At 39.6% G+C, this 26984-nt stretch overlaps 1 protein-coding gene across 4 annotated transcripts in view; it reads left to right on the top strand.

Annotated features, from left to right (window-relative positions):
- Window positions 1-26984, top strand: part of N4BP2 (NEDD4 binding protein 2) — a 462788-nt gene that overhangs the window by 313161 nt on the left and 122643 nt on the right. For all 4 annotated transcript variants that reach the window (XM_053704039.1, XM_053704038.1, XM_053704041.1 and 1 more), the window contains exon 13: window positions 18908-19031. In XM_053704039.1, the coding sequence (XP_053560014.1) occupies window positions 18908-19031 (124 nt within the window). The remainder of the gene's footprint in view (window positions 1-18907; window positions 19032-26984) is intronic.

The following is a 26984-nucleotide window of genomic DNA, read 5'->3' as shown; positions in this document are numbered from 1 at the left end:
CATCCTGTCCGCCTTGGTCTCTACCTCTAAGACAGGACCTTCTGATACAGGGTCCATTCAAACATCAAAATCTAACTTCTCTGAAGCTGACTGCTTGGAAATTGAACGCTTGATTTTATCAAAACGTGGTTTTTCTGAGTCGGTTATTGATACCCTGATACAGGCTAGGAAGCCTGTTACCAGAAGGATTTACCATAAAATATGGCGTAAATACCTATACTGGTGCGAATCCAAAGGTTACTCCTGGAGTAAGGTTAGGATCGCTAGGATATTGTCTTTTCTACAAGAAGGTTTAGAAAAGGGTTTATCAGCTAGTTCATTAAAGGGACAGATTTCAGCTCTGTCCATCTTGTTACACAGGCGTCTGTCAGAAAATCCAGACGTCCAGGCTTTTTGTCAGGCTTTAGCTAGGATCAAGCCTGTGTTTAAAGCTGTTGCTCCGCCATGGAGTTTAAACTTAGTTCTTAACGTTTTACAAGGTGTTCCGTTTGAACCCCTTCATTCCATTGATATAAAATTGTTATCTTGGAAAGTTCTGTTTTTAATGGCTATTTCCTCGGCTCGAAGAGTCTCTGAGTTATCAGCCTTACATTGTGATTCTCCTTATCTGATTTTTCACTCAGACAAGGTAGTTCTGCGTACTAAACCTGGGTTCTTACCTAAGGTAGTCACTAACAGGAATATCAATCAAGAGATTGTTGTTCCATCCTTGTGTCCAAATCCTTCTTCAAAGAAGGAACGTCTTCTACACAATCTGGATGTAGTTCGTGCCCTCAAGTTCTACTTGCAGGCAACTAAAGATTTTCGCCAAACTTCTTCCCTGTTTGTCGTTTATTCTGGACAGAGGAGAGGTCAAAAAGCTTCTGCTACCTCTCTCTCTTTTTGGCTTCGTAGCATAATACGTTTAGCCTATGAGACTGCTGGACAGCAGCCTCCTGAAAGAATTACAGCCCACTCCACTAGAGCTGTGGCTTCCACTTGGGCCTTTAAGAATGAGGCCTCTGTTGAACAGATTTGCAAGGCTGCAACTTGGTCTTCGCTTCATACTTTTTCCAAATTTTACAAATTTGACACTTTTGCTTCTTCGGAGGCTATTTTTGGGAGAAAGGTTCTTCAGGCAGTGGTTCCTTCTGTATAATGAGCCTGCCTATCCCTCCCGTCATCCGTGTACTTTTGCTTTGGTATTGGTATCCCAGAAGTAATGATGACCCGTGGACTGATCACACATAACAGAAGAAAACATAATTTATGCTTACCTGATAAATTCCTTTCTTCTGTTGTGTGATCAGTCCACGGCCCGCCCTGTTTTAAGGCAGGTAAATATTTTTTAAATTATACTCCAGTCACCACTTCACCCTTGGTTACTCCTTTCTCGTTGATTCTTGGTCGAATGACTGGGACTGACGTAGAGGGGAGGAGCTATATGCAGCTCTGCTGGGTGAATCCTCTTGCATTTCCTGTTGGGGAGGAGTTATATCCCAGAAGTAATGATGACCCGTGGACTGATCACACAACAGAAGAAAGGAATTTATCAGGTAAGCATAAATTATGTTTTTTTGCGACACTCTAAGCTATGGTTGGGCACTTTTATATAAAGTTCTAAATATTTGTGTTTAAACATTTATTTGCCTTGATTCAGGATGATCAATATTCCTTATTTCAGACAGTCAGTTTCATTATTTGGGATAATGCATATGAATTTTCAATTTTTTTCTTACCTTAAAATTGTTTTTAATTGACTTTTTTCCCTGTGATCTGTTAGGCTCGCGGGGGCTGAAAATGCTTCTTTCTTCTGTTATGTGTGATCAGTCCACGGGTCATCATTACTTCTGGGATATAACTCCTCCCCAACAGGAAATGCAAGAGGATTCACCCAGCAGAGCTGCACATAGCTCCTCCCCTCTACGTCAGTCCCAGTCATTCTCTTGCACCCAACGACTAGATAGGATGTGTGAGAGGACTATGGTGATTATACTTAGTTTTTATGACTTCAATCAAAAGTTTGTTATTTTACAATAGCACCGGAGCGTGTTATTACTTCTCTGGCAGAGTTTGAGGAAGAATCTGCCAGAGTTTTTTACTATGATTTTAACCGGAGTTGTTAAGATCATATTGCTGTTCTCGGCCATCTGAGGGAGGTAAAGGCTTCAGATCAGGGGACAGCGGGCAGATGAATCTGCATTGAGGTATGTAGCAGTTTTTATTTTCTGAATGGAATTGATGAGAAAATCCTGCCATACCGTTAAAATGACATGTATGTATACACTTCAGTATTCTGGGGATGGTATTTCACCGGAACTACTCTGTTAAAGGTCACTAATCCTTTTAATAACTATTTATCATGTTAAACGTTTTTGCTGGAATGTAGAATCGTTTACATTGCTGAGGTACTGTGTGAATAAATATTTGGGCATTATTTTCCACTTGGCAGCCTTTTTTGCTTTTATTTGTGACAGTTTCGTTTCTCTTCACTGCTGTGTGGGAGAGGGAGGGGCCGTTTTTGGCGCTCTTTGCTACGCATCAAAAAATTCCAGTCAGTTACTTTTATATTTCCTGCATGATCCGGTTCATCTCCGACAGATCTCAGGGGTCTTCAAACTTCTTTGAAGGGAGGTAAATTCTCTCAGCAGAGCTGTGAGAATTCTTATAGTGACTGTGAATAAAAACGTTGCTTTGTATTTTTTATGTCAAATTTAATTATTGTTATTTTACTAATGGGAACAAACCTTTGCTAAAAGTTGTGTTGTTTTAAAGTTTGATGCTATAACTGTTTTTCAGTTCATTATTTCAACTGTCATTTAATCGTTTAGTACCTCTTTGAGGCACAGTACGTTTTTGCTAAAAAAGATTATAACCAAGTTGTAAGTTTTTTTGCTAGTGTGTTAAACATGTCTGACTCAGAGGAAGATATCTGTGTCATTTGTTCCAATGCCAAGGTGGAGCCCAATAGAAATTTATGTACTAACTGTATTGATGCTACTTTAAATAAAAGTCAATCTGTACAATGTGAACAAATTTCACCAAACAGCGAGGGGAGAGTTATGCCGACTAACTCGCCTCACGCGGCAGTACCTGCATCTCCCGCCCGGGAGGTGCGTGATATTATGGCGCCTAGTACATCTGGGCGGCCATTACAGATAACATTACAAGATATGGCTACTGTTATGACTGAAGTTTTGTCTAAATTACCAGAACTAAGAGGCAAGCGTGATCACTCTGGGGTGAGAACAGAGTGCGCTGACAATACTAGGGCCATGTCTGATACTGCGTCACAGCTCGCAGAGCATGAGGACGGAGAGCTTCATTCTGTGGGTGACGGTTCTGATCCAAACAGATTGGATTCAGATATTTCAAATTTTAAATTTAAATTGGAAAACCTCCGTGTATTACTAGGGGAGGTCTTAGCAGCTCTTAATGATTGTAACACCGTTGCAATACCAGAGAAACTGTGTAGGTTGGATAAATACTTTGCGGTACCGGCGAGTACTGACGTTTTTCCTATACCTAAGAGACTAACTGAAATTGTTACTAAGGAGTGGGATAGACCCGGTGTGCCGTTCTCACCCCCTCCAATATTTAGAAAGATGTTTCCAATAGACGCCACCACTCGGGACTTATGGCAAACGGTCCCTAAGGTGGAGGGAGCAGTTTCTACTTTAGCTAAGCGTACCACTATCCCGGTGGAGGATAGCTGTGCTTTTTCAGATCCAATGGATAAAAAATTAGAGGGTTACCTTAAGAAAATGTTTGTTCAACAAGGTTTTATATTGCAACCCCTTGCATGTATCGCGCCGATTACGGCTGCGGCAGCATTTTGGATTGAGTCTCTGGAAGAGAACCTTAGTTCATCTACGCTAGACGACATTACGGACAGGCTTAGAGTCCTTAAACTAGCTAATTCTTTCATTTCGGAGGCCGTAGTACATTTAACCAAACTTACGGCTAAGAACTCAGGATTCGCCATACAGGCACGTAGGGCGCTGTGGCTAAAATCCTGGTCAGCCGATGTTACTTCTAAGTCCAAATTACTTAATATACCTTTCAAGGGGCAGTCTTTATTTGGGCCCGGTTTGAAAGAAATTATCGCTGACATTACAGGAGGTAAGGGCCACGCCCTACCTCAAGACAAAGCCAAAGCTAAGGCTAGACAGTCTAATTTTCGTCCCTTTCGGAATTTCAAAACAGGAGCAGCATCAACCTCCACTGCACCAAAACAGGAGGGAGCCGTTGCTCGTTACAGGCAAGGCTGGAAGCCTAACCAGTCCTGGAACAAGAGCAAGCAGGCCAGGAAACCTGCTGCTGCCCCAAAGACAGCATGAATCGAGAGCCCCCGATCCGGGACCGGATCTAGTGGGGGGCAGACTTTCTCTCTTCGCCCAGGCCTGGGCAAGAGATGTTCAGGATCCCTGGGCACTAGAGATCATATCTCAGGGATACCTTCTAGACTTCAAATTATCTCCCCCAAGAGGGAGATTTCATCTGTCAAGGTTGTCAACAAACCAGATAAAGAAAGAGGCGTTTCTACGCTGTGTACAAGATCTGTTATTAATGGGAGTGATCCATCCGGTTCCGCGGTCGGAACAAGGACAAGGGTTCTACTCAAACCTGTTTGTGGTTCCCAAAAAAGAGGGAACTTTCAGGCCAATCTTAGATTTAAAGATTCTAAACAAATTCCTAAGAGTTCCATCCTTCAAAATGGAAACTATTCGGACAATCTTACCCATGATCCAAAAGGGTCAGTACATGACCACAGTGGATTTAAAAGATGCTTACCTTCACATACCGATCCACAAAGATCATCACCGGTATCTAAGGTTTGCCTTCTTAGACAGGCACTACCAGTTTGTAGCTCTTCCATTCGGATTGGCTACGGCTCCAAGAATCTTCACAAAGGTTCTGGGTGCCCTTCTGGCGGTACTAAGACCGCGAGGGATTTCGGTAGCTCCGTACCTAGACGACATTCTAATACAAGCTTCAAGCTTTCAGACTGCCAAGTCTCATACAGAGTTAGTTCTGGCATTTCTAAGGTCGCATGGATGGAAAGTGAACGAAAAGAAGAGTTCTCTTTTTCCTCTCACAAGAGTTCCATTCTTGGGGACTCTTATAGATTCTGTAGAAATGAAGATTTACCTGACAGAAGACAGGTTAACAAAGCTTCAAAATGCATGCCGTGTCCTTCATTCCATTCAACACCCGTCAGTAGCTCAATGCATGGAGGTGATCGGCTTAATGGTAGCGGCAATGGACATAGTACCTTTTGCACGCCTACACCTCAGACCGCTGCAATTGTGCATGCTAAGTCAGTGGAATGGGGATTACTCAGATTTGTCCCCTACTCTGAATCTGAATCAAGAGACCAGAAATTCTCTTCTATGGTGGCTTTATCGGCCACACCTGTCCAGGGGGATGCCATTCAGCAGGCCAGACTGGACAATTGTAACAACAGACGCCAGCCTACTAGGTTGGGGCGCTGTCTGGAATTCTCTGAAGGCTCAGGGACTATGGAATCAGGAGGAGAGTCTCCTTCCAATAAACATTCTGGAATTGAGAGCAGTTCTCAATGCCCTTCTGGCTTGGCCCCAATTAACAACTCGGGGGTTCATCAGGTTTCAGTCGGACAACATCACGACTGTAGCTTACATCAACCATCAGGGAGGGACAAGAAGCTCCCTAGCAATGATGGAAGTATCAAAGATAATTCGCTGGGCAGAGTCTCACTCTTGCCACCTGTCAGCAATCCACATCCCGGGAGTGGAGAACTGGGAGGCGGATTTCTTGAGTCGCCAGACTTTTCATCCGGGGGAGTGGGAACTTCATCCGGAGGTCTTTGCCCAAATACTTCGACGTTGGGGCAAACCAGAGATAGATCTCATGGCGTCTCGCCAGAACGCCAAACTTCCTCACTACGGGTCCAGATCCAGGGATCCGGGAGCGGTTCTGATAGATGCTTTGACAGCACCTTGGAACTTCGGGATGGCTTATGTGTTTCCACCCTTCCCGCTGCTTCCTCGATTGATTGCCAAAATCAAACAGGAGAGAGCATCAGTGATTCTAATAGCGCCTGCATGGCCACGCAGGACTTGGTATGCAGATCTAGTGGACATGTCATCCTGTCCGCCTTGGTCTCTACCTCTAAGACAGGACCTTCTGATACAGGGTCCATTCAAACATCAAAATCTAACTTCTCTGAAGCTGACTGCTTGGAAATTGAACGCTTGATTTTATCAAAACGTGGTTTTTCGGAGTCGGTTATTGATACCCTGATACAGGCTAGGAAGCCTGTTACCAGAAGGATTTACCATAAAATATGGCGTAAATACCTATACTGGTGCGAATCCAAAGGTTACTCCTGGAGTAAGGTTAGGATCGCTAGGATATTGTCTTTTCTACAAGAAGGTTTAGAAAAGGGTTTATCAGCTAGTTCATTAAAGGGACAGATTTCAGCTCTGTCCATCTTGTTACACAGGCGTCTGTCAGAAAATCCAGACGTCCAGGCTTTTTGTCAGGCTTTAGCTAGGATCAAGCCTGTGTTTAAAGCTGTTGCTCCGCCATGGAGTTTAAACTTAGTTCTTAACGTTTTACAAGGTGTTCCGTTTGAACCCCTTCATTCCATTGATATAAAATTGTTATCTTGGAAAGTTCTGTTTTTAATGGCTATTTCCTCGGCTCGAAGAGTCTCTGAGTTATCAGCCTTACATTGTGATTCTCCTTATCTGATTTTTCACTCAGACAAGGTAGTTCTGCGTACTAAACCTGGGTTCTTACCTAAGGTAGTCACTAACAGGAATATCAATCAAGAGATTGTTGTTCCATCCTTGTGTCCAAATCCTTCTTCAAAGAAGGAACGTCTTCTACACAATCTGGATGTAGTTCGTGCCCTCAAGTTCTACTTGCAGGCAACTAAAGATTTTCGCCAAACTTCTTCCCTGTTTGTCGTTTATTCTGGACAGAGGAGAGGTCAAAAAGCTTCTGCTACCTCTCTCTCTTTTTGGCTTCGTAGCATAATACGTTTAGCCTATGAGACTGCTGGACAGCAGCCTCCTGAAAGAATTACAGCCCACTCCACTAGAGCTGTGGCTTCCACTTGGGCCTTTAAGAATGAGGCCTCTGTTGAACAGATTTGCAAGGCTGCAACTTGGTCTTCGCTTCATACTTTTTCCAAATTTTACAAATTTGACACTTTTGCTTCTTCGGAGGCTATTTTTGGGAGAAAGGTTCTTCAGGCAGTGGTTCCTTCTGTATAATGAGCCTGCCTATCCCTCCCGTCATCCGTGTACTTTTGCTTTGGTATTGGTATCCCAGAAGTAATGATGACCCGTGGACTGATCACACATAACAGAAGAAAACATAATTTATGCTTACCTGATAAATTCCTTTCTTCTGTTGTGTGATCAGTCCACGGCCCGCCCTGTTTTAAGGCAGGTAAATATTTTTTAAATTATACTCCAGTCACCACTTCACCCTTGGTTACTCCTTTCTCGTTGATTCTTGGTCGAATGACTGGGACTGACGTAGAGGGGAGGAGCTATGTGCAGCTCTGCTGGGTGAATCCTCTTGCATTTCCTGTTGGGGAGGAGTTATATCCCAGAAGTAATGATGACCCGTGGACTGATCACACAACAGAAGAAAGGAATTTATCAGGTAAGCATAAATTATGTTTTTTATTGCGTAATTTTTGGCGCAGACTTTTTTGGCGCAAAAAATTTCTTCGTCATTTCCGGCGTCATACTTGTCGCCGGAAGTTGTTCGTGATTGCGTAATTTTTTTGACGTTAAAAAATGTGGGCGTCATTATTGTCTCCACCTTTTTTTCTCATTATTTAAGTCTCATTTTTCTTTTGCTTCTGGTTACTAGAGGCTTGTTCATTGGCATTTTTTCCCATTACTGAAACTGTCATTTAAGGAATTTGATAGATTTTGCTTTATATGTTGTTTTTTCTCTTACATATTTGCAAGATGTCTCAGATTGACCCTGGATCAGAAGCTACTTCTGGAAAAATGCTGCCTGATGCTGGTTCTACCAAAGTTAAGTGCATTTGTTGTAAACTTGTGGTAACTGTCCCTCCGGCTGTAGTTTGTGATGAATGTCATGATAAACTTGCTAATGCAGATAAAATTTCCATTAGTAATATTCCATTACCTGTTGCTGTTCCATCAACATCTAATACTCAGGATGTTCCTGTTAATATAAGAGATTTTGTTTCTAAATCTATTAGGAAGGCTATGTCTGTTATTTCTCCTTCCAGTAAGCGTAAAAGGTCTTTTAAAACTTCTCATTTTTCTGATGAATTTTTAAATGAACATCATCATTCTGATTTGTCTGTTTCTGATGAGGATTTTTCTGGTTCAGAGGATTCAGTCTCAGATATTGACACTGATAAATCTTCATAATTATTTAAAATGGAATTTATTCGTTCTTTACTTAAAGAAGTGTTAATCGCATTAGAAATGGAGGATTCTAGTCCTCTTGATATTAAATCTACTAAGCGTTTAAATTCGGTTTTTAAACCTCCTATAGTTATTCCGGAAGTTTTTCCTGTCCCTGATGCTATTTCTGAAGTAATTTCTAGGGAATGGAATAATCTGGGTAATTCTTTTACTCCTTCTAAAAGATTTAAGAAATTGTATCCTGTGTCATCTGACAGATTAGAGTTTTGGGACAAAATCCCTAAAGTTGATGGGTCTATCTCTACTCTTGCTAAGCGTACTACTATTCCTACGGCAGATAGTACTTCCTTTAAGGATCCTTTAGATAGGAAGATTGAATCCTTTCTAAGGAAAGCTTATTTATGCTCAGGTAATCTTCTTATGCCTGCTATTTCTTTGGCTGATGTTGCTGCAGCTTCCACTTTTTGGTTGGAGGCTTTGGCACAACAAGTGTCAGATCATAATACTCATAGCATTGTTAAACTTCTTCAACATGCTAATAACTTTATTTGTGATGCCATCTTTGATATCATTAGAGTTGATGTCAGGTATATGTCTTTAGCTATTCTAGCTAGAAGAGCTTTATGGCTTAAAACTTGGAATGCTGATATGACTTCTAAGTCAACTTTACTTTCCCTTTCTTTCCAAGGTAATAAATTGTTTGGTTCCCAGTTGGATTCTATTATTTCAACTGTTACTGGGGGGAAAGGAACTTTTTTACCTCAGGATAAAAAATCTAAAGGTAAATATAGGGCTGCTAATCGTTTTCGTTCCTTTCGTCAGAATAAGGAACAAAAGCCTGATCCTTCCCCTAAAGGAACGGTTTCTGTTTGGAAACCTTCTCCAGTCTGGAATAAATCCAAGCCTTTTAGAAAGCCAAAGCCAGCTCCCAAGTCCACATGAAGGTGCGGCCCTCATTCCAGCGCAGCTGGTAGGGGGCAGATTACGATTTTTCAAACAAATTTGGATCAATTCGATTCACAGTCTTTGGATTCAGAACATTGTTTCACAAGGGTACAGAATAGGTTTCAAGGTAAGGCCACCTGCAAGAAGATTTTTTCTTTCTCGCATTCCAATAAATCCAGTGAAGGCTCAGGCGTTTCTGAAATGTGTTTCAGATCTAGAGTTGGCTGGAGTAATTGTGCCTGTTCCAATTCTGGAACAGGGTCTGAGGTTTTACTCAGATCTATTTATTGTACCAAAGAAGCAGAATTCCTTCAGACCAGTTCTGGATTTAAAAATATTGAATCGTTATGTAAGGATACCAACATTCAAAATGGTAACTATAAGGACTATTCTGCCTTTTGTTCAGCAAGGGCATTATATGTCCACAATAGATTTGCAAGATTCATATCTGCATATTCCGATTCATCCAGATCACTTTCAGTTTCTGAGATTCTCTTTTCTAGACAAGCATTACCAATTTGTGGCTCTGCCGTTCGGCCTAGCAATGGCTCCAAGGATTTTTTCAAAGGTTCTTGGTGCCCTTCTATCTGTAATCAGAGAACAGGGTATTGTGGTATTTCCTTATTTGGACGATATCTTGGCACTTGCTCAGTCTTCACATTTAGCAGAATCTCATACGAATCGACTTGTGTCGTTTCTTCAAGAACATGGTTGGAGGATCAATTTACCAAAGAGTTCATTGATTCCTCAGACAAGGGTAACCTTTTTAGGTTTCTAAATAGATTCAGTGTCCATGACTTTGTCTCTGACGGACAAGAGACGTCTGAAATTAATTTCAGCCCGTCGAAACCTTCAGTTTCAATCATTCCCTTCGGTAGCTTTATGCATGGAAATTCTAGGTCTTATGACTGCTGCATCGGACGCGATCCCCTTTGCTCGTTTTCACATGCGACCTCTTCAGCTCTGTATGCTGAACCAGTGGTGCAGGGATTATACAAAGATATCACAGTTAATATCTTTAAATCCGATTGTACGACACTCTCTGACGTGGTGGACAGATCACCATCGTTTAGTTCAAGGGGCTTCTTTTGTTCTTCCAACCTGGACTGTGATCTCAACAGATGCGAGTCTGACAGGTTGGGGAGCTGTATGGGGGTCTCTGACAGCGCAGGGGGTTTGGGAATCTCAGGAGGCGAGATTACCAATCAACATTTTGGAACGATTTTCAGAGCTCTTCAGTCGTGGCCTCTTCTGAAGAGAGAATCGTTCATTTGTTTTCAGACGGACAATGTCACAACCGTGGCATATGTCAATCATCAAGGGGGGACTCACAGTCCTCTGGCTATGAAAGAAGTATCTCGGATACTTGTATGGGCGGAATCCAGCTCCTATCTAATCTCTGCGGTTCACATCCCAGGTGTAGACAATTGGGAAGCGAATGGTCTCTTCACCCAGAGGTATTTCTTCAGATTGTTCAAATCTGGGGTCTTCCAGAAATAGATCTGATGGCTTCTCATCTAAACAAGAAACTTCCCAGGTATCTGTCCAGATCCAGGGATCCTCAGGCGGAGGCAGTGGATGCATTGTCGCTTCCTTGGAAGTATCATCCTGCCTGTATCTTTCCGCCTCTAGTTCTTCTTCCAAGAGTGATTTCCAAGATTCTAAAGGAGCGTTCGTTTGTACTGCTGGTGGCTCCAGCATGGCCTCACAGGTTTTGGTATGCGGATCTTGTTCGGATGGCTTTTTGCCAACCTTGGACTCTTCCATTAAGACCAGACCTTCTATCTCAAGGTCCATTTTTCCATCAGTATCTCAAATCCTTAAATTTGAAGGTATGGAGATTGAACGCTTGATTCTCAGTCATAGAGGTTTCTCTGACTCCGTAATTAATACTATGTTACAGGCTCGTAAATCTGTGTCTAGAAAGATCTATTACCGAGTCTGAAAGACTTACATTTCTTGGTGTTCTTCTCATCAATTTTCCTGGCATTCTTTTAGAATTCCTATAATTTTACAGTTTCTTCAGGATGGTCTGGATAAAGGTTTGTCTGCAAGTTCCTTGAAAGGACACATTTCTGCTCTTTCTGTGTTGTTTCACAGAAAGATTGCTAATCTTCCTGATATTCATTGTTTTGTACAGGCTTTGGTTCGTATCAAACCTGTCATTAAGTCAATTTCTCCTCCTTGGAGTTTAAATTTGGTTCTGGGAGCTCTTCAAGCTCCTCCTTTTGAACCTATGCATTCTCTGGATATTAAATTACTTTCTTGGAAAGTTTTGTTTCTTTTGGCCATCTCTTCTGCTAGAAGAGTTTCTGAGTTATCTGCTCTTTCTTGTGTATCTCCTTTTCTGATTTTTCATCAGGATAAGGCAGTGTTGCGGACTTCATTTAAATTTTTGCCTAAGGTTGTGAATTCTAACAACATTAGTAGAGAAATTGTGGTTCCTTCATTGTGTCATAATCCGAAGAATTCTAAGGAAAGATCGTTACATTCTTTGGATGTGGTAAGAGCTTTGAAATATTATGTTGAAGCTACTAAAGATTTCCGAAAGACTTCTAGTCTATTTGTTATCTTTTCTGGTTCTAGGAAAGGTCAGAAGGCCTCTGCCATTTCTTTGGCGTCCTGGTTAAAGTCTTTGATTCATCATGCTTATGTTGAGTCGGGTAGAACTCCGCCTCAAAGGATTACAGCTCATTCTACTAGGTCAGTTTCTACTTCCTGGGCGTTTATCGGTTGATCAGATTTGCAAAGCAGCAACTTGGTCTTCTTTGCATACTTTTACTAAATTCTACCATTTTGATGTGTTTTCTTCTTCTGAAGCAGTTTTTGGTAGAAAAGTACTTCAGGCAGCTGTTTCAGTTTGATTCTTCTGCTTATAATTTCAGTTTTTTTCATTATAAGATTTAAACTTTATTTGGGGTGTGGATTATTTTTCAGCGGAATTGGCTGTCTTTATTTTATCCCTCCCTCTCTAGTGACTCTTGCGTGGAAGTTCCACATCTTGGGTATTTATTATCCCATACGTCACTAGCTCATGGACTCTTGCTAATTACATGAAAGAAAACATAATTTATGTAAGAACTTACCTGATAAATTCATTTCTTTCATATTAGCAAGAGTCCATGAGACCCACCCTTTTTTTGTGGTGATTATGATTTTTTTGTATAAAGCACAACTATTCCAATTCCTTATTTTTTTATGCTTTCGCACTTTTTTCTTATCACCCCACTTCTTGGCTATTCGTTAATCTGATTTGTGGGTGTGGTGATGGGTGTATTTGTAGGCATTTTGAGGTTTGGGAAACTTTGCCCCTCCTGGTAGGAATGTATATCCCATACGTCACTAGCTCATGGACTCTTGCTAATATGAAAGAAATGAATTTATCAGGTAAGTTCTTACATAAATTATGTTTTTCTTTCATGTAATTGGCAAGAGTCCATGAGCTAGTGACGTATGGGATATACATTCCTACCAGGAGGGGCAAAGTTTCCCAAACCTCAAAATACCTATAAATACACCCCTCACCACACCCACAATTCAGTTTTACAAACTTTGCCTCCCATGGAGGTGGTGAAGTAAGTTTGTGCTAGATTTCTACGTTGATATGCGCTTCGCAGCAGGCTGAAGCCCGGTTTTCCTCTCAGAGTGCAGTGAATGTCAGAGGGATGTGAAGAGAGTATTGCCTATTTGAATACCATGGTCTTCCTCTAGGGGATCTATTTCATAGGTTTCATAGGTTTTCTTCTCCTACCTCCCTTTTCAGATAGACGATATACTCTTATATACCATTACCTCTACTGATTCTCGTTTCAGTACTGGTTTGGCTATCTACTATATGTAGATGAGTGTCTTAGGGTAAGAAAGTCTTATTTTTTGTGACACTCTAAGGTATGGTTGAGCACTTTATATGTTAAATTTTAAATATATGTGTTAAACTTATATTTGCCATGATTCAGGATAATCAGTATTCCTTCTTTCAGACTGTCAGTTTCATTTTTTTGGGAAAATGCATATGAATTATATTTTTTCTTATCTTAAAAATTTCAATTTTCAATTGACTTTTTTTCTAAATTGCGGGCTGTTAGGCTCGCGGGTGCAGAAAATGCTTCAATTTATTGCGTCATTCTTGGCGCAAGACTTTTTTGCCGCAAAAATGTCATCATTTCCGGCGTCATAGTTGACGCCGGAAGTTTTCACGTGATTGCATCATTTTTTGACGTATGTGTGTTGCGGACATTTTGGCGCCAAAAAATATGGGCGTCATTCTTGGCGCCAAAAAATGTGTGCGTTATACTTGGCGCCAAAAATGTGGGCGTCATACTTAGCACCAGTTTTTTTCACATTATTTCAGTCTCACTTTTTAGTTGCTTCTGGTTTCTAGAGGCTTGTTTTGTTTTGCATTTTTTCCCATTCCTGAAACTGTCATTTAAGGAATTTGATAATTTTGCTTTATATGTTGTTTTTTCTATTACATATTGCAAGATGTCACTACCTGACCCTGGATCAGAATCTACTTCTGGAAAGACGCTGCCTGATGTCGGTTCTACCAAAGATAAGTGCATTTGTTGTAAACTTTTGGTAACTGTTCCTCCGGCTGTAGTTTGTGTTAGATGTCATGATAAACTATCAAACGCAGATAATATTTCCATTAGTAATAATCCATTACCTGTTGTTCCTTCAACATCTAATGTTCAGGATGTTCCTGTTAATGTAAAAGAATTTGTTTCTAATTCTATTCGGAAGGCTCTGTCTGTTATTCCTCCTTCTAGTAAACGTAAGAGGTCTTTTAAAACTTCTCATATTTCAGATGAATTTTTAAATGACTGCCATCATTCTGACTTATCTATTTCTGATGAGGATCTATCTGGTTCAGAAGATTCTGCCTCAGATATTGACACTGATAAACTTCATATTTGTTTAAGATGGAGTTTATTCGTTCTTTACTTAAAGAAGTGTTGATTGCATTAGATATGGAGGAGTCTAGTCCTCTTGATATTAAAACTAATAAGCATTTAAATTCAGTTTTTAAACCTCATGTAGTTATTCCAGAAGTTTTTCCAGTTCCTGATGCTATTTCAGAAGTAATTTCTAGGGAATGGAATAGTCTGGGTACTTCATTTACTTTTTCTCCAAGGTTTAAGAAATTGTACCCGTTGCCATCTGATAGATTAGAGTTTTGGGAAAAAATCCCCAAAGTTGATGGGGCTATCTTTACTCTTGCTAAACGTACTACTATTCCTACGGCAGATAGTACTTCTTTTAAGGATCCTTTAGATAGGAAGCTTGAATCCTTTCTAAGGAAGGCTTATTTATGTTCAGGTAATCTTAGACCTGCTATTTCTTTGGCTGATGTTGCTGCAGCTTCCACTTTCTGGTTGGAAAGAGTTATTTGATTCCTCAGACAAGGGTAACCTTTTTGGGTTTCCAAATAGATTCAGTGTCCATGACTTTGTCTCTAACAGAAAAGAGACGTCTGAAATTAGTTTCAGCTTGTCGAAACCTTCAGTCTCAATCATTCCCTTCGGTAGCTTTGTGCATGGAAATTCTAGGTCTCATGACTGCTGCATCGGACGCGATCCCTTTTGCTCGTTTTCACATGAGACCTCTCCAGCTTTGTATGCTGAACCAATGGTGCAGGGATTATACAAAGATATCACAATTAATATCCTTAAATCCCAATGTTCGATCTTCTCTGACTTGGTGGTTGGATCACCATCGTTTAATTAAAGGGGCCTCATTTGTTCGTCCAACCTGGACTGTGATCTCAACAGATGCGAGTCTTTCAGGTTGGGGAGCTGTATGGGGATCTCTGACAGCGCAGGGGGTTTGGGAATCTCAGGAGGCGAGATTACCAATCAACATTTTGGAACTCCGTGCGATTTTCAGAGCTCTTCAGTTCTGGTCTCTTCTGAAGAGAGAATCGTTCATTTGTTTTCAGACAGACAATGTCACAACCGTGGCATATGTTAATCATCAAGGGGGGACTCAAAGTCCTCAGGCTATGAAAGAAGTATCTTGGATACTTGTATGGGCGGAATCCAGCTTCTGTCTAATCTCTGTGGTTCACATCCCAGGTATAGACAATTGGGAAGCAGATTATCTCAGTCGCCAGACGTTACATCCGGGCGAATGGTCTCTTCACCCAGAGGTATTTCTTCAGATTGTTCAAATCTGGGGACTTCCAGAAATAGATCTGATGGCCTCTCATCTAAACAAGAAACTTCCCAGGTATCTGTCCAGATCCAGGGATCCTCAGGCGGAAGCGGTGGACGCGTTGTCATTTCCTTGGAATTATTAACCTGCTTATATCTTTCCGCCTCTAGTTCTTCTTCCAAAAGTGATTTCCAAAATCCTTATGGAGCATTCGTTTGTACTGCTGGTGGCTCCAGCATGGCCACACAGGTTTTGGTATGCGGATCTCGTTCAGATGGCCAGTTGCCAACCTTGGGCCAGACCTTCTATCTCAAGGCCCATTTTTCCATCAGGATCTCAAATCATTAAATTTGAAGGTATGGAGATTGAACGCTTGATTCTTAGTCATAGAGGTTTCTCTGATTCAGTGATTAATACTATGTTACCGGCTCGTAAATCTGTGTCTAGAAAGATCTATTACCGAGTCTGAAAGACTTACATTTCTTGGTGTTCTTCACATAAATTCTCTTGGCATTCTTTTAGAATTCCTAGAATTTTACAGTTTCTTCAGGATGGTTTGGAAAAAGGTTTGTCTGCAAGTTCCTTGAAAGGACAAATCTCTGCTCTTTCTGTACTTTTTCACAGAAAGATTGCTAATTATCCTGATATTCATTGTTTTGTACAGGCTTTGGTTCGTATAAAGCCTGTCATTAAGTCAATTTCTCCTCCTTGGAGTCTTAATTTGGTTCTGAGGGCTTTACAGGCTCCTCCGTTTGAACCTATGCATTCTCTGGATATTAAATTACTTTCTTGGAAAGTTTTATTCCTTTTGGCCATCTCTTCTGCTAGAAGAGTTTCTGAGTTATCTGCTCTTTCTTGTGAATCACTTTCTTTCATCAGGATAAGGCAGTGTTGCAGACTTCATTTAATTTTTTACCTAAAGTTGTGAATTCTAACAACATTAGTAGAGAAATTGTTGTCCCTTCTGTGTGTCCTAATCCTAAGAATTCTCTGGAGAGATCTTTACATTCTTTGGATGTAGTTAGAGTTTTGAAATATTATGTTGAAGCTACTAAAGATTTCAGGAAGACTTCTAGTCTATTTGTTGTCTTTTCTGGTTCTAGGAATGGTCAGAAGGCTTCTGCCATTTCTTTGGCATCTTGGTTAAAGTCTTTGATTCATCATGCTTATGTGGAGTCGGGTAGATCCCCGCCTCAAAGGATTACGGCTCATTCTACTAGGTCAGTTTCTACTTCCTGGGCTTTTAAGAATGAAGCTTCTGTTGATCAGATTTGCAAAGCAGCAACTTGGTCTTCTTTGCATACTTTTACTAAATTCTACCATTTTGATGTTTTTTCTTCTTCTGAAGCAGTTTTTGGTAGAAAAGTACTTCAGGCAGCTGTTTCAGTTTGATTCTTCTGCTTATAATTTCAGTTTTTTTCATATTAAGATTAAAACTTTTTGATTTGGGTTATGGATTATTTTTTCAGCGGAATTGGCTGTCTTTATTTAATCCCTCCCTCTCTAGTGACTCTTGCGTGGAAGTTCCACATCTTGGGTATCTGCTATCCCATACGTCACTAGCTCATGAACTCTTGCCAATTACATGAAAGAAAACATAATTTATGTAAGAACTTACCTGATAAATTCATTTCTTTCATATTGGCAAGAGTCCATGAGGCCCACCCTTTTTGTGGTGGTTATGATTTTTTTGTATAAAGCACAATTATTCGAATTCCTTGTTTAATGCTTTCGCTCCTTTCTTATCACCCCACTTCTTGGCTATTCGTTAAACTGAATTGTGGGTGTGGTGAGGGGTGTATTTATAGGCATTTTGAGGTTTGGGAAACTTTGCCCCTCCTGGTAGGAATGTATATCCCATACGTCACTAGCTCATGGACTCTTGCCAATATGAAAGAAATGAATTTATCAGGTAAGTTCTTACATAAATTATGTTTATGTTATTAACCTGTTATACACTAATTAATAACAAGATTATTAACGCCCACTAGGGGTGTGTCCTGATTTACTATTGGATCAAGCTCTGTTTAAATGGATTGTCAGTTAGAAGGATCACTATGCCTGATGAAACAACCCATGCTAGGTTGAGAAACGCGTTGCATGATTTTAAATTTTGCTTGCTATTGTTTTAAACTTATCAACATTTGTTTTAATAAACTGAACTTGTTTTATGCAAGCTTTGGTTCATTACCTTCTATAGCAGTTTTATACACTGCTTCTATCCATCAGCACATATTGTGACAAAGATCCCCCTGCACTATCTACTCTGCACCTGGAGAGGTTTAGCTGGTACACCTGAAGATACCAGCAAGCTCCTACTAGTACATAGGTGTACTTGGGCCAATTGTGAGTACCCATTTGGCATTTTTTCTTTGATTTCACATATATGTATATATTGATGCACACATGAGGCGCCCCCTCTTGTTCTTTATTATTATCTTTCTGTATGTATTTGTACTATGACCCTAGGGAAGTTATACTCTTCTGTCCAGAGTCTCTTCTCCAGTGTTAGTTGCAGAAGATCGATGAAATACATGTAAAGAGGATTGCTGTCATGGGCATTTAGCTGCTGGAATTAGGCTGTGGTGGTTTCTCCTGCCTTGAGTTCCAGCAGGCACCGCTATTTTTGGCCAAATAATTATTAATTTTACAATATTGTTAGATTAGGTAAATAGACATCCCTTCCAATTTTTACCTGTGAGTATACATTTTACTTAAAGGGACAGTCAACACCAGAATTTTTTTTGTTTAAAAAGAAAGATAATCCCTTTATTACCCATTCCCCAGTTTTGCTTAACGAACACAGTTATAGAAATACACTTTTTACCTCTGTGATTACCTTGTATATAAGCTTCTGCAAACTTGCAGACTTGCATTGTAGCCAAGCAGTGCTCACTCCAGGGTAACTTCACATGCATGAGCTCAATGTGATCTATATGAAACACATAAACTGCCCTCTAATGGTCAAAATGCATTTAGATTAGAGGCAGTCTTCAAGCTCTAAAAAATTAGCATATGAACCTCCTAGGTTTAGATTTCAAATAAGAATACCAACAGAACAGAGCAAAATTGGTGATAAAAGTAAATTAGAAAGTTGTTTAAAATTACATTCCCTATTTTGGACTTGACTGTCACTTTAAGAAGTAAATATATACATTTTTTGAACACTTGAAACAAACTGTCTGGCAAGCTTAACCTTCATGATTCTGTAGACTTTCCGCTCATCTGCTAACAATCTTCTCATTTTCCATGCCTCTGTCTGTATATGTTTAAATAAGTATATGCATGTATAAAAACAATTTTGCTAGTTGTCAAATCAAACATTAGTTTTCAATATTATTTAAATGCAGAATACCATAATCTCGTGTCAGTATTTAATAAATCCATAGAGTAGTATTCTCTTTTTTTTTTTTTCCCCACAGCTACTCTTTTGAGAAGACCAAACAGTTCATGTGTTCTGTTCTTGAAGCTGACCCTGTGCAGAATGTTGTAGCTCCAGAATTTAAACAAACCATGACTGCATCTTCAGAAAAGATCAAAGAGAAGGTATTATCTATTCAAATTATGCAACCTTGTATTTCACATGTCAAATTTAAATAAAAAGTAACCAGCTAGGGTCACTATTTGCATATCTTAAATTAAATATGTACTAATAAAAAGTTGATAGTGTTTTTGCTAGTTAAAATCTTAATCTCACTTTCTTCCCTTTCCTGCGCTCTATATAATAAATCTTCATTTCTTTCATGTAATTAGCAAAAGTCCATGAGCTAGTGACGTATGCGATATACATTGCTACCAGGAGGGGCAAAGTTTCCCAAACCTCAAAATGCCTATAAATACACCCCTCACCACACCCACAAATCAGTTTTACAAACTTTGCCTCCTGTGGAGGTGGTGAAGTAAGTTTGTGCTAGATTCTACGTTGATATGCGCTCCGCAGCAGGTTGGAGCCCGGTTTTCCTCTCAGCGTGCAGTGAATGTCAGAGGGATGTGAAGAGAGTATTGCCTATTTGAATTCAATGATCTCCTTCTACAGGGTTTATTTCATGGGTTCTCTGTTATCGGTCGTAGAGATTAATCTCTTACCTCCCTTTTCAGATCGACGATATACTCTTATATATATATATATATATATACCATTACCTCTACTGATTCTCGTTTCAGTACTGGTTTGGCTTTCTACTACATGTAGATGAGTGTCCTGGGGTAAGTAAGTCTTATTTTTGGGACACTCTAAGCTATGGTTGGGCACTTTTATATAAAGTTCTAAATATTTGTGTTTAAACATTTATTTGCCTTGATTCAGGATGTTCAATATTCCTTATTTCAGACAGTCAGTTTCATTATTTGGGATAATGCATTTGAATAATCAATTTTTTTCTTACCTTAAAATTTGACTTTTTTCCCTGTGGGCTGTTAGGCTCGCGGGGGCTGAAAATGCTTCATTTTATTGCGCCATTCTTGGCGCGGACTTTTTTGGCGCAAAAAAAATTTTTCTTTGTTATTTCCGGCGTCATACGTGTCACCGGAAGTTGCGTAATTTTTTGACGTTTTTGCGCCAAAAGTGTCGGCGTTACCGGATGTGGCGTCATTTTTGCCGCCAAAAGCATTTAGGCGCCAAATAATGTGGGCGTCTTTTTTGGCACTAAAAAATATGGGCGTCATTATTGTCTCCACATTATTTAAGTCTCATTGTTTATTGCTTCTGGTTGCTAGAAGCTTGTTCTCTGGCATTTTTTCCCATTCCTGAAACTGTCATTTAAGGAATTTGATCAATTTTGCTTTATATGTTGTTTTTTCTATTACATATTGCAAGATGTCCCAGATTGACCCTGAATCAGAAGAAACTTCTGGAAAATCGCTGCCTGATGCTGGATCTACCAAAGTTAAGTGTATTTGCTGTAAACTTGTGGTATCTGTTCCTCCAGCTGTTGTTTGTAATGAATGTCATGACAAACTTGTTAATGCAGATAATATTTCCTTTAGTAATGTTACATTACCTGTTGTTGTTCCATCAACATCTAATACTCAGTGTGTTCCTGTTAACATAAGAGATTTTGTTTCTAAATCCATTAAGAAGGCTATGTCTGTTATTCCTCCTTCTAGTAAACGTAAAAGGTCTTTTAAAACTTCTCATTTTTCAGATGAATTTTTAAATGAACATCATCATTCTGATTCTGATAATGATTCCTCTGGTTCAGAGGATTCTGTTTCAGAGGTTGATGCTGATAAATCTTCATATTTGTTCAAGATGGAATTTATTCGTTCTTTACTTAAAGAAGTCTTAATTGCATTAGAAATAGATTATTCTGGTCCTCTTGATACTAAATCTAAACGTTTAAATAAGGTTTTTAAATCTCCTGTAGTTATTCCAGAAGTTTTTCCGGTCCCTGATGCTATTTCTGAAGTAATCTCCAGGGAATGGAATAATTTGGGTAATTCATTTACTCCTTCTAAACGTTTTAAGCAAATATAACCTGTGCCATCTGACAGATTAGAGTTTTGGGACAAAATCCCTAAGGTTGATGGGGCTATCTCTACTCTTGCTAAACGTACTACTATTCCTACGGCAGATAGTACTTCCTTTAAAGATCCTTTAGATAGGAAAATTGAATCCTTTCTAAGAAAAGCTTACTTATGTTCAGGTAATCTTCTTAGACCTGCTATATCTTTGGCGGATGTTGCTGCAGCTTCAACTTTTTGGTTAGAAGCTTTAGCGCAACAAGTAACAGATCATAATTCTCATAGCATTGTTAATCTTCTTCAACATGCTAATAATTTTATTTGTGATGCCATCTTTGATATCATTAGGGTTGATGTCAGGTATATGTCTCTAGCTATTTTAGCTAGAAGAGCTTTATGGCTTAAAACTTGGAATGCTGATATGTCTTCTAAGTCAACTTTGCTTTCCCTTTCTTTCCAGGGTAATAAATTATTTGGTTCACAGTTGGATTCTATTATTTCAACTGTTACTGGAGGGAAAGGAACTTTTTTACCACAGGATAAAAAATCTAAAGGTAAATTTAGATCTAATAATCGTTTTCGTTCCTTTCGTCACAATAAGGAACAAAAGCCTGATCCTTCACCCACAAGAGCGGTATCAGTTTGGAAGCCATCTCCAGTCTGGAATAAATCCAAGCCTTTTAGAAAGCCAAAGCCATCTCCCAAGTCCACATGAAGGTGCGGCCCTCATTCCAGCCCAGCTGGTAGGGAGCAGATTACAATTTTTCAAAGAAATTTGGATCAATTCAATTCACAATCTTTGGATTCAGAACATTGTTTCAGAAGGGTACAGAATAGGCTTCAAGATAAGGCCTCCTGCAAGAAGATTTTTTCTTTCCCGTGTCCCAGTAAATCCAGCGAAGGCTCAAGCATTTCTGAAATGTGTTTCAGATCTAGAGTTGGCTGGAGTAATTATGCCAGTTCCAGTTCTGGAACAGGGGCTGGGGTTTTACTCAAATCTCTTCATTGTACCAAAGAAGGAGAATTCCTTCAGACCAGTTCTGGATTTAAAAATATTGAATCATTATGTAAGGATACCAACATTCAAAATGGTAACTATAAGGACTATTCTGCCTTTTGTTCAGCAAGGGCATTATATGTCCACAATAGATTTACAGGATGCATATCTGCATATTCCGATTCATCCAGATCACTATCAGTTTCTGAGATTCTCTTTCCTAGACAAGCAATACCAGTTTGTGGCTCTGCCGTTTGGCCTAGCAACAGCTCCAAGGATTTTTACAAAGGTTCTCGGTGCCCTTCTGTCTGTAATCAGAGAACAGGGTATTGTGGTATTTCCTTATTTGGACGATATCTTGGTACTTGCTCAGTCTTCACATTTAGCAGAATCTCATACGAATCAACTTGTATAGTTTCTTCGAGAACATGGTTGGAGGATCAATTTACCGAAAAGTTCATTGATTCCTCAGACAAGGGTAACCTTTTTAGGTTTCCAGATAGATTCAGTGTCCATGACTCTGTCTTTGACAGACAAGAGACGTCTAAAATTGGTTTCAGCTTGTCGAAACCTTCAGTCTCAATCATTCCCTTCGGTAGCCTTATGCATGGAAATTCTAGGTCTTATGACTGCTGCATCGGATGCGATCCCCTTTGCTCGTTTTCACATGCAACCTCTTCAGCTTTGTATGCTGAACCAGTGGTGCAGGGATTATACAAAGATATCTCAATTGATATCTTTAAAACCGATTGTACGACACTCTCTGACGTGGTGGACAGATCACCATCGTTTAGTTCAGGGGGCTTCTTTTGTTCTTCCAACCTGGACTGTGATTTCAACAGATGCAAGTTTGACAGGTTGTGGAGCTGTTTGGGGGTCTCTGACAGCACAAGGGGTTTGGGAATCTCAGGAGGTGAGATTACCAATCAATATTTTGGAACTCCGTGCAATTTTCAGAGCTCTTCAGACATGGCCTCTTCTAAAGAGAGAGTCGTTCATTTGTTTTCAGACGGACAATGTCACAACTGTGGCATATATCAATCATCAAGGAGGGACTCACAGTCCTCTGGCTATGAAAGAAGTATCTCGAATACTGGTATGGGCGGAATCCAGCTCCTGTCTAATTTCTGCGGTTCATATCCCAGGTATAGACAATTGGGAAGCGGATTATCTCAGTCGCCAAACGTTACATCCGGGCGAATGGTCTCTTCACCCAGAGGTATTTCTTCAGATTGTTCAAATGTGGGGACTTCCAGAAATAGATCTGATGGCTTCTCATCTAAACAAGAAACTTCCCAGGTATCTGTCCAGATCCAGGGATCCTCAGGCGGAAGCAGTGGATGCATTGTCACTTCCTTGGAAGTATCATCCTGCCTATATCTTTCCGCCTCTAGTTCTTCTTCCAAGAGTAATTTCCAAGATTCTGAAGGAATGTTTGTTTGTTCTGCTGGTGGCTCCAGCATGGCCTCACAGGTTTTGGTATGCGGATCTTGTCCGGATGGCCACTTGCCAACCGTGGACTCTTCCGTTAAGACCAGACCTTCTGTCGCAAGGTCCTTTTTTCCATCAGGATCTCAAATCCTTAAATTTGAAGGTATGGAGATTGAACGCTTGATTCTCGGTCAAAGAGGTTTCTCTGACTCTGTGATTAATACTATGTTACAGGCTCGTAAATCTGTATCTAGGAAGATATATTATCGAGTCTGGAAGATTTACATTTCTTGGTGTCTTTCTCATCATTTTTCCTGGCATTCTTTTAGAATTCCGAGAATTTTACAGTTTCTTCAGGATGGTTTGGATAAAGGTTTGTCTGCAAGTTCCTTGAAAGGACAAATCTCTGTTCTTTCTGTTCTTTTTCACAGAAAGATTGCTAATCTTCCTGATATTCATTCTTTTGTACAAGCTTTGGTTCGTATAAAACCTGTTATTAAGTCAATTTCTCCTCCTTGGAGTTTGAATTTGGTTCTGGGGGCTCTTCAAGCTCCTCCGTTTGAACCTATGCATTCACTGGACATTAAATTACTTTCTTGGAAAGTTTTGTTTCTTTTGGCCATCTCTTCTGCTAGAAGAGTTTCTGAATTATCTGCTCTTTCTTGTGAGTCTCCTTTTCTGATTTTTCATCAGGATAAGGCGGTGTTGCGAACTTCTTTTAAATTTTTACTTAAGGTTGTGAATTCTAACAACATTAGTAGTGAAATTATGGTTCCTTCATTGTGTCCTAATCCTAAGAATTCTAAGGAGAGATCATTGCATTCTTTGGATGTAGTTAGAGCTTTGAAATATTATGTTGAAGCTACTAAGAATTTCCGAAAGACTTCTAGTCTTTTTGTTATCTTTTCCGGTTCTAGGAAAGGTCAGAAGGCCTCTGCCATTTCTTTGGCGTCTTGGTTGAAATCTTTGATTCATCATGCTTATGTCGAGTCGGGTAAAACTCCGCCTCAAAGGATTACAACTCATTCTACTAGATCAGTTTCTACTTCCTGGGCGTTTAGGAATGAAGCTTCGGTTGATCAGATTTGCAAAGCAGCAACTTGGTCTTCTTTGCATACTTTTACTAAATTCTACCATTTTGATGTGTTTTCTTCTTCTGAAGCAGTTTTTGATAGAAAAGTTCTTCAGGCAGCTGTTTCAGTTTGATTCTTCTGCTTATAATTTCAGTTTTTTTCATTATAAGATTTAAACTTTATTTTGGGTGTGGATTGTTTTCAGCGGAATTGGCTGTCTTTATTTTATCCCTCCCTCTCTAGTGACTCTTGCATGGAAGATCCACATCTTGGGTATTCATTATCCCATACGTCACTAGCTCATGGACTCTTGCTAATTACATGAAAGAAAACATAATTTATGTAAGAACTTACCTGATAAATTCATTTCTTTCATATTAGCAAGAGTCCATGAGGCCCACCCTTTTTGTGGTGGTTATGATTTTTTTTGTATAAAGCACAATTATTCCAATTCCTTATTTCTTTCATGTAATTAGCAAGAGTCCATGAGCTAGTGACGTATGGGATATACATTCCTACCAGGAGGGGCAAAGTTTCCCAAACCTCAAAATGCCTATAAATACACCCCTCACCACACCCACAAATCAGTTTTTACAAACTTTGCCTCCTATGGAGGTGGTGAAGTAAGTTTGTCCTAGATTCTACGTTGATATGTGCTCCGCAGCAGGTTGGAGCCCGGTTTTCCTCTCAGCGTGCAGTGAATGTCAGAGGGATGTGAGGAGAGTATTGCCTATTTGAATGCAATGATCTCCTTCTACGGGGTCTATTTCATAGGTTCTCTGTTATCGGTCGTAGAGATTCATCTCTTACCTCCCTTTTCAGATCGACGATATACTCTTATATATATACCATTACCTCTGCTGATTTTCGTTTCAGTTCTGGTTTGGCTTTCTACAACATGTAGATGAGTGTCCTGGGGTAAGTAAGTCTTATTTTCTGTGACACTCTAAGCTTTGGTTGGGCACTTTTTTAATAAAGTTCTAAATATATGTATTCAAACATTTATTTGCCTTGACTCAGGATGTTCAACATTCCTTATTTTCAGACAGTCAGTTTCATATTTGGGATAATGCATTTGAATCAATCATTTTTTCTTACCTTAAAAATTTGACTTTTTCCCTGTGGGCTGTTAGGCTCGCGGGGGCTGAAAATGCTTCATTTTATTGCGTCATTCTTGGCGTTGACTTTTTTGGCGCAAAATTTTTTTTCTGTTTCCGGCGTCATACGTGTCGCCGGAAGTTGCGTCATTTTTTGACGTTTTTTTGCGTCAAAAGTGTCGGCGTTCCGGATGTGGCGTCTTTTTTGGCGCCAAAAGCATTTAGGCGCCAAATAATGTGGGCGTCTTATTTGGCACTAAAACAATATGGGCGTCATTTTGGTCTCCACATTATTTAAGTCTCATTATTATTGCTTCTGGTTGCTAGAAGCTTGTTCACTGGCATTTTTTTCCATTCCTGAAACTGTCATTTAAGGAATTTGATCTATTTTGCTTTATATGTTGTTTTTTCTATTACATATTGCAAGATGTCCCACGTTGCAACTGAGTCAGAAGATACTTCAGGAAAATCGCTGCCTGGTGCTGGAGCTACCAAAGCTAAGTGTATCTGCTGTAAACTTTTGGTATCTGTTCCTCCAGCTGTTGTTTGTATTGAATGTCATGACAAACTTATAAATGCAGATAAAATTTCCTTTAGTAAAGTTCCATTACCTGTTGCTGTTCCGTCAACATCTAATACTCGGAGTGTTCCTGATAACATAAGAGATTTTGTTTCTGAATCCATTAAGAAGGCTTTGTCTTTTATTCCTCCTTCTAGTAAACATAAAAAAATCTTTTAAAACTTCTCATTGTTCAGATGAATTTTTAAATGAACATCATCATTCTGATTCTGATAATGGTTCTTCTGGTTCAGAGGATTCTGTTTCAGAGGTTGATGCTGATAAATCTTCATATTTATTTAAAATGGAATTTATTCGTTCTTTACTTAAAGAAGTTCTAATTGCTTTAGAAATTGAGGATTCTGGTCCTCTTGATACTTTATCTAAACGTTTAGATAAGGTTTTTAAATCTCCTGTAGTTATTCCAGAAGTTTTTCCTGTTCCTAGTACTATTTCTGAAGTAATTTCCAGGGAATGGAATAATTTGGGTAATTCATTTACTCCTTCTAAACGTTTTAAGCATTTATATCCTGTGCCATCTGACAGATTAGAGTTTTGGGACAAAATCCCTAAGGTTGATGGGGCTGTCTCTACTCTTGCTAAGCGTACTACGATTCCTACGGCAGATGGTACTTCCTTTAAGGATCCTTTAGATAGGAAAATTGAATCCTTTCTAAGAAAAGCCTATTTGTGTTCAGGTAATCTTCTTAGACCTGCTATATCTTTGGCGGATGTTGCTGCAGCTTCAACTTTTTGGTTGGAAGCTTTAGCGCAACAAGTAACAGATCATAATTCTCATAGCATTATTATTATTCTTCTTCAACATGCTAATAATTTTATTTGTGATGCCATCTTTGATATCATTAGGGTTGATGTCAG

The sequence above is a fragment of the Bombina bombina genome, chromosome 2 (assembly GCF_027579735.1).
Source record: "Bombina bombina isolate aBomBom1 chromosome 2, aBomBom1.pri, whole genome shotgun sequence".
In the NCBI taxonomy this organism is placed as follows: domain Eukaryota; kingdom Metazoa; phylum Chordata; class Amphibia; order Anura; family Bombinatoridae; genus Bombina; species Bombina bombina.
Note: the sequence above shows the minus strand (reverse complement) of the source record. Positions and strands in the feature narration are given on the sequence as shown.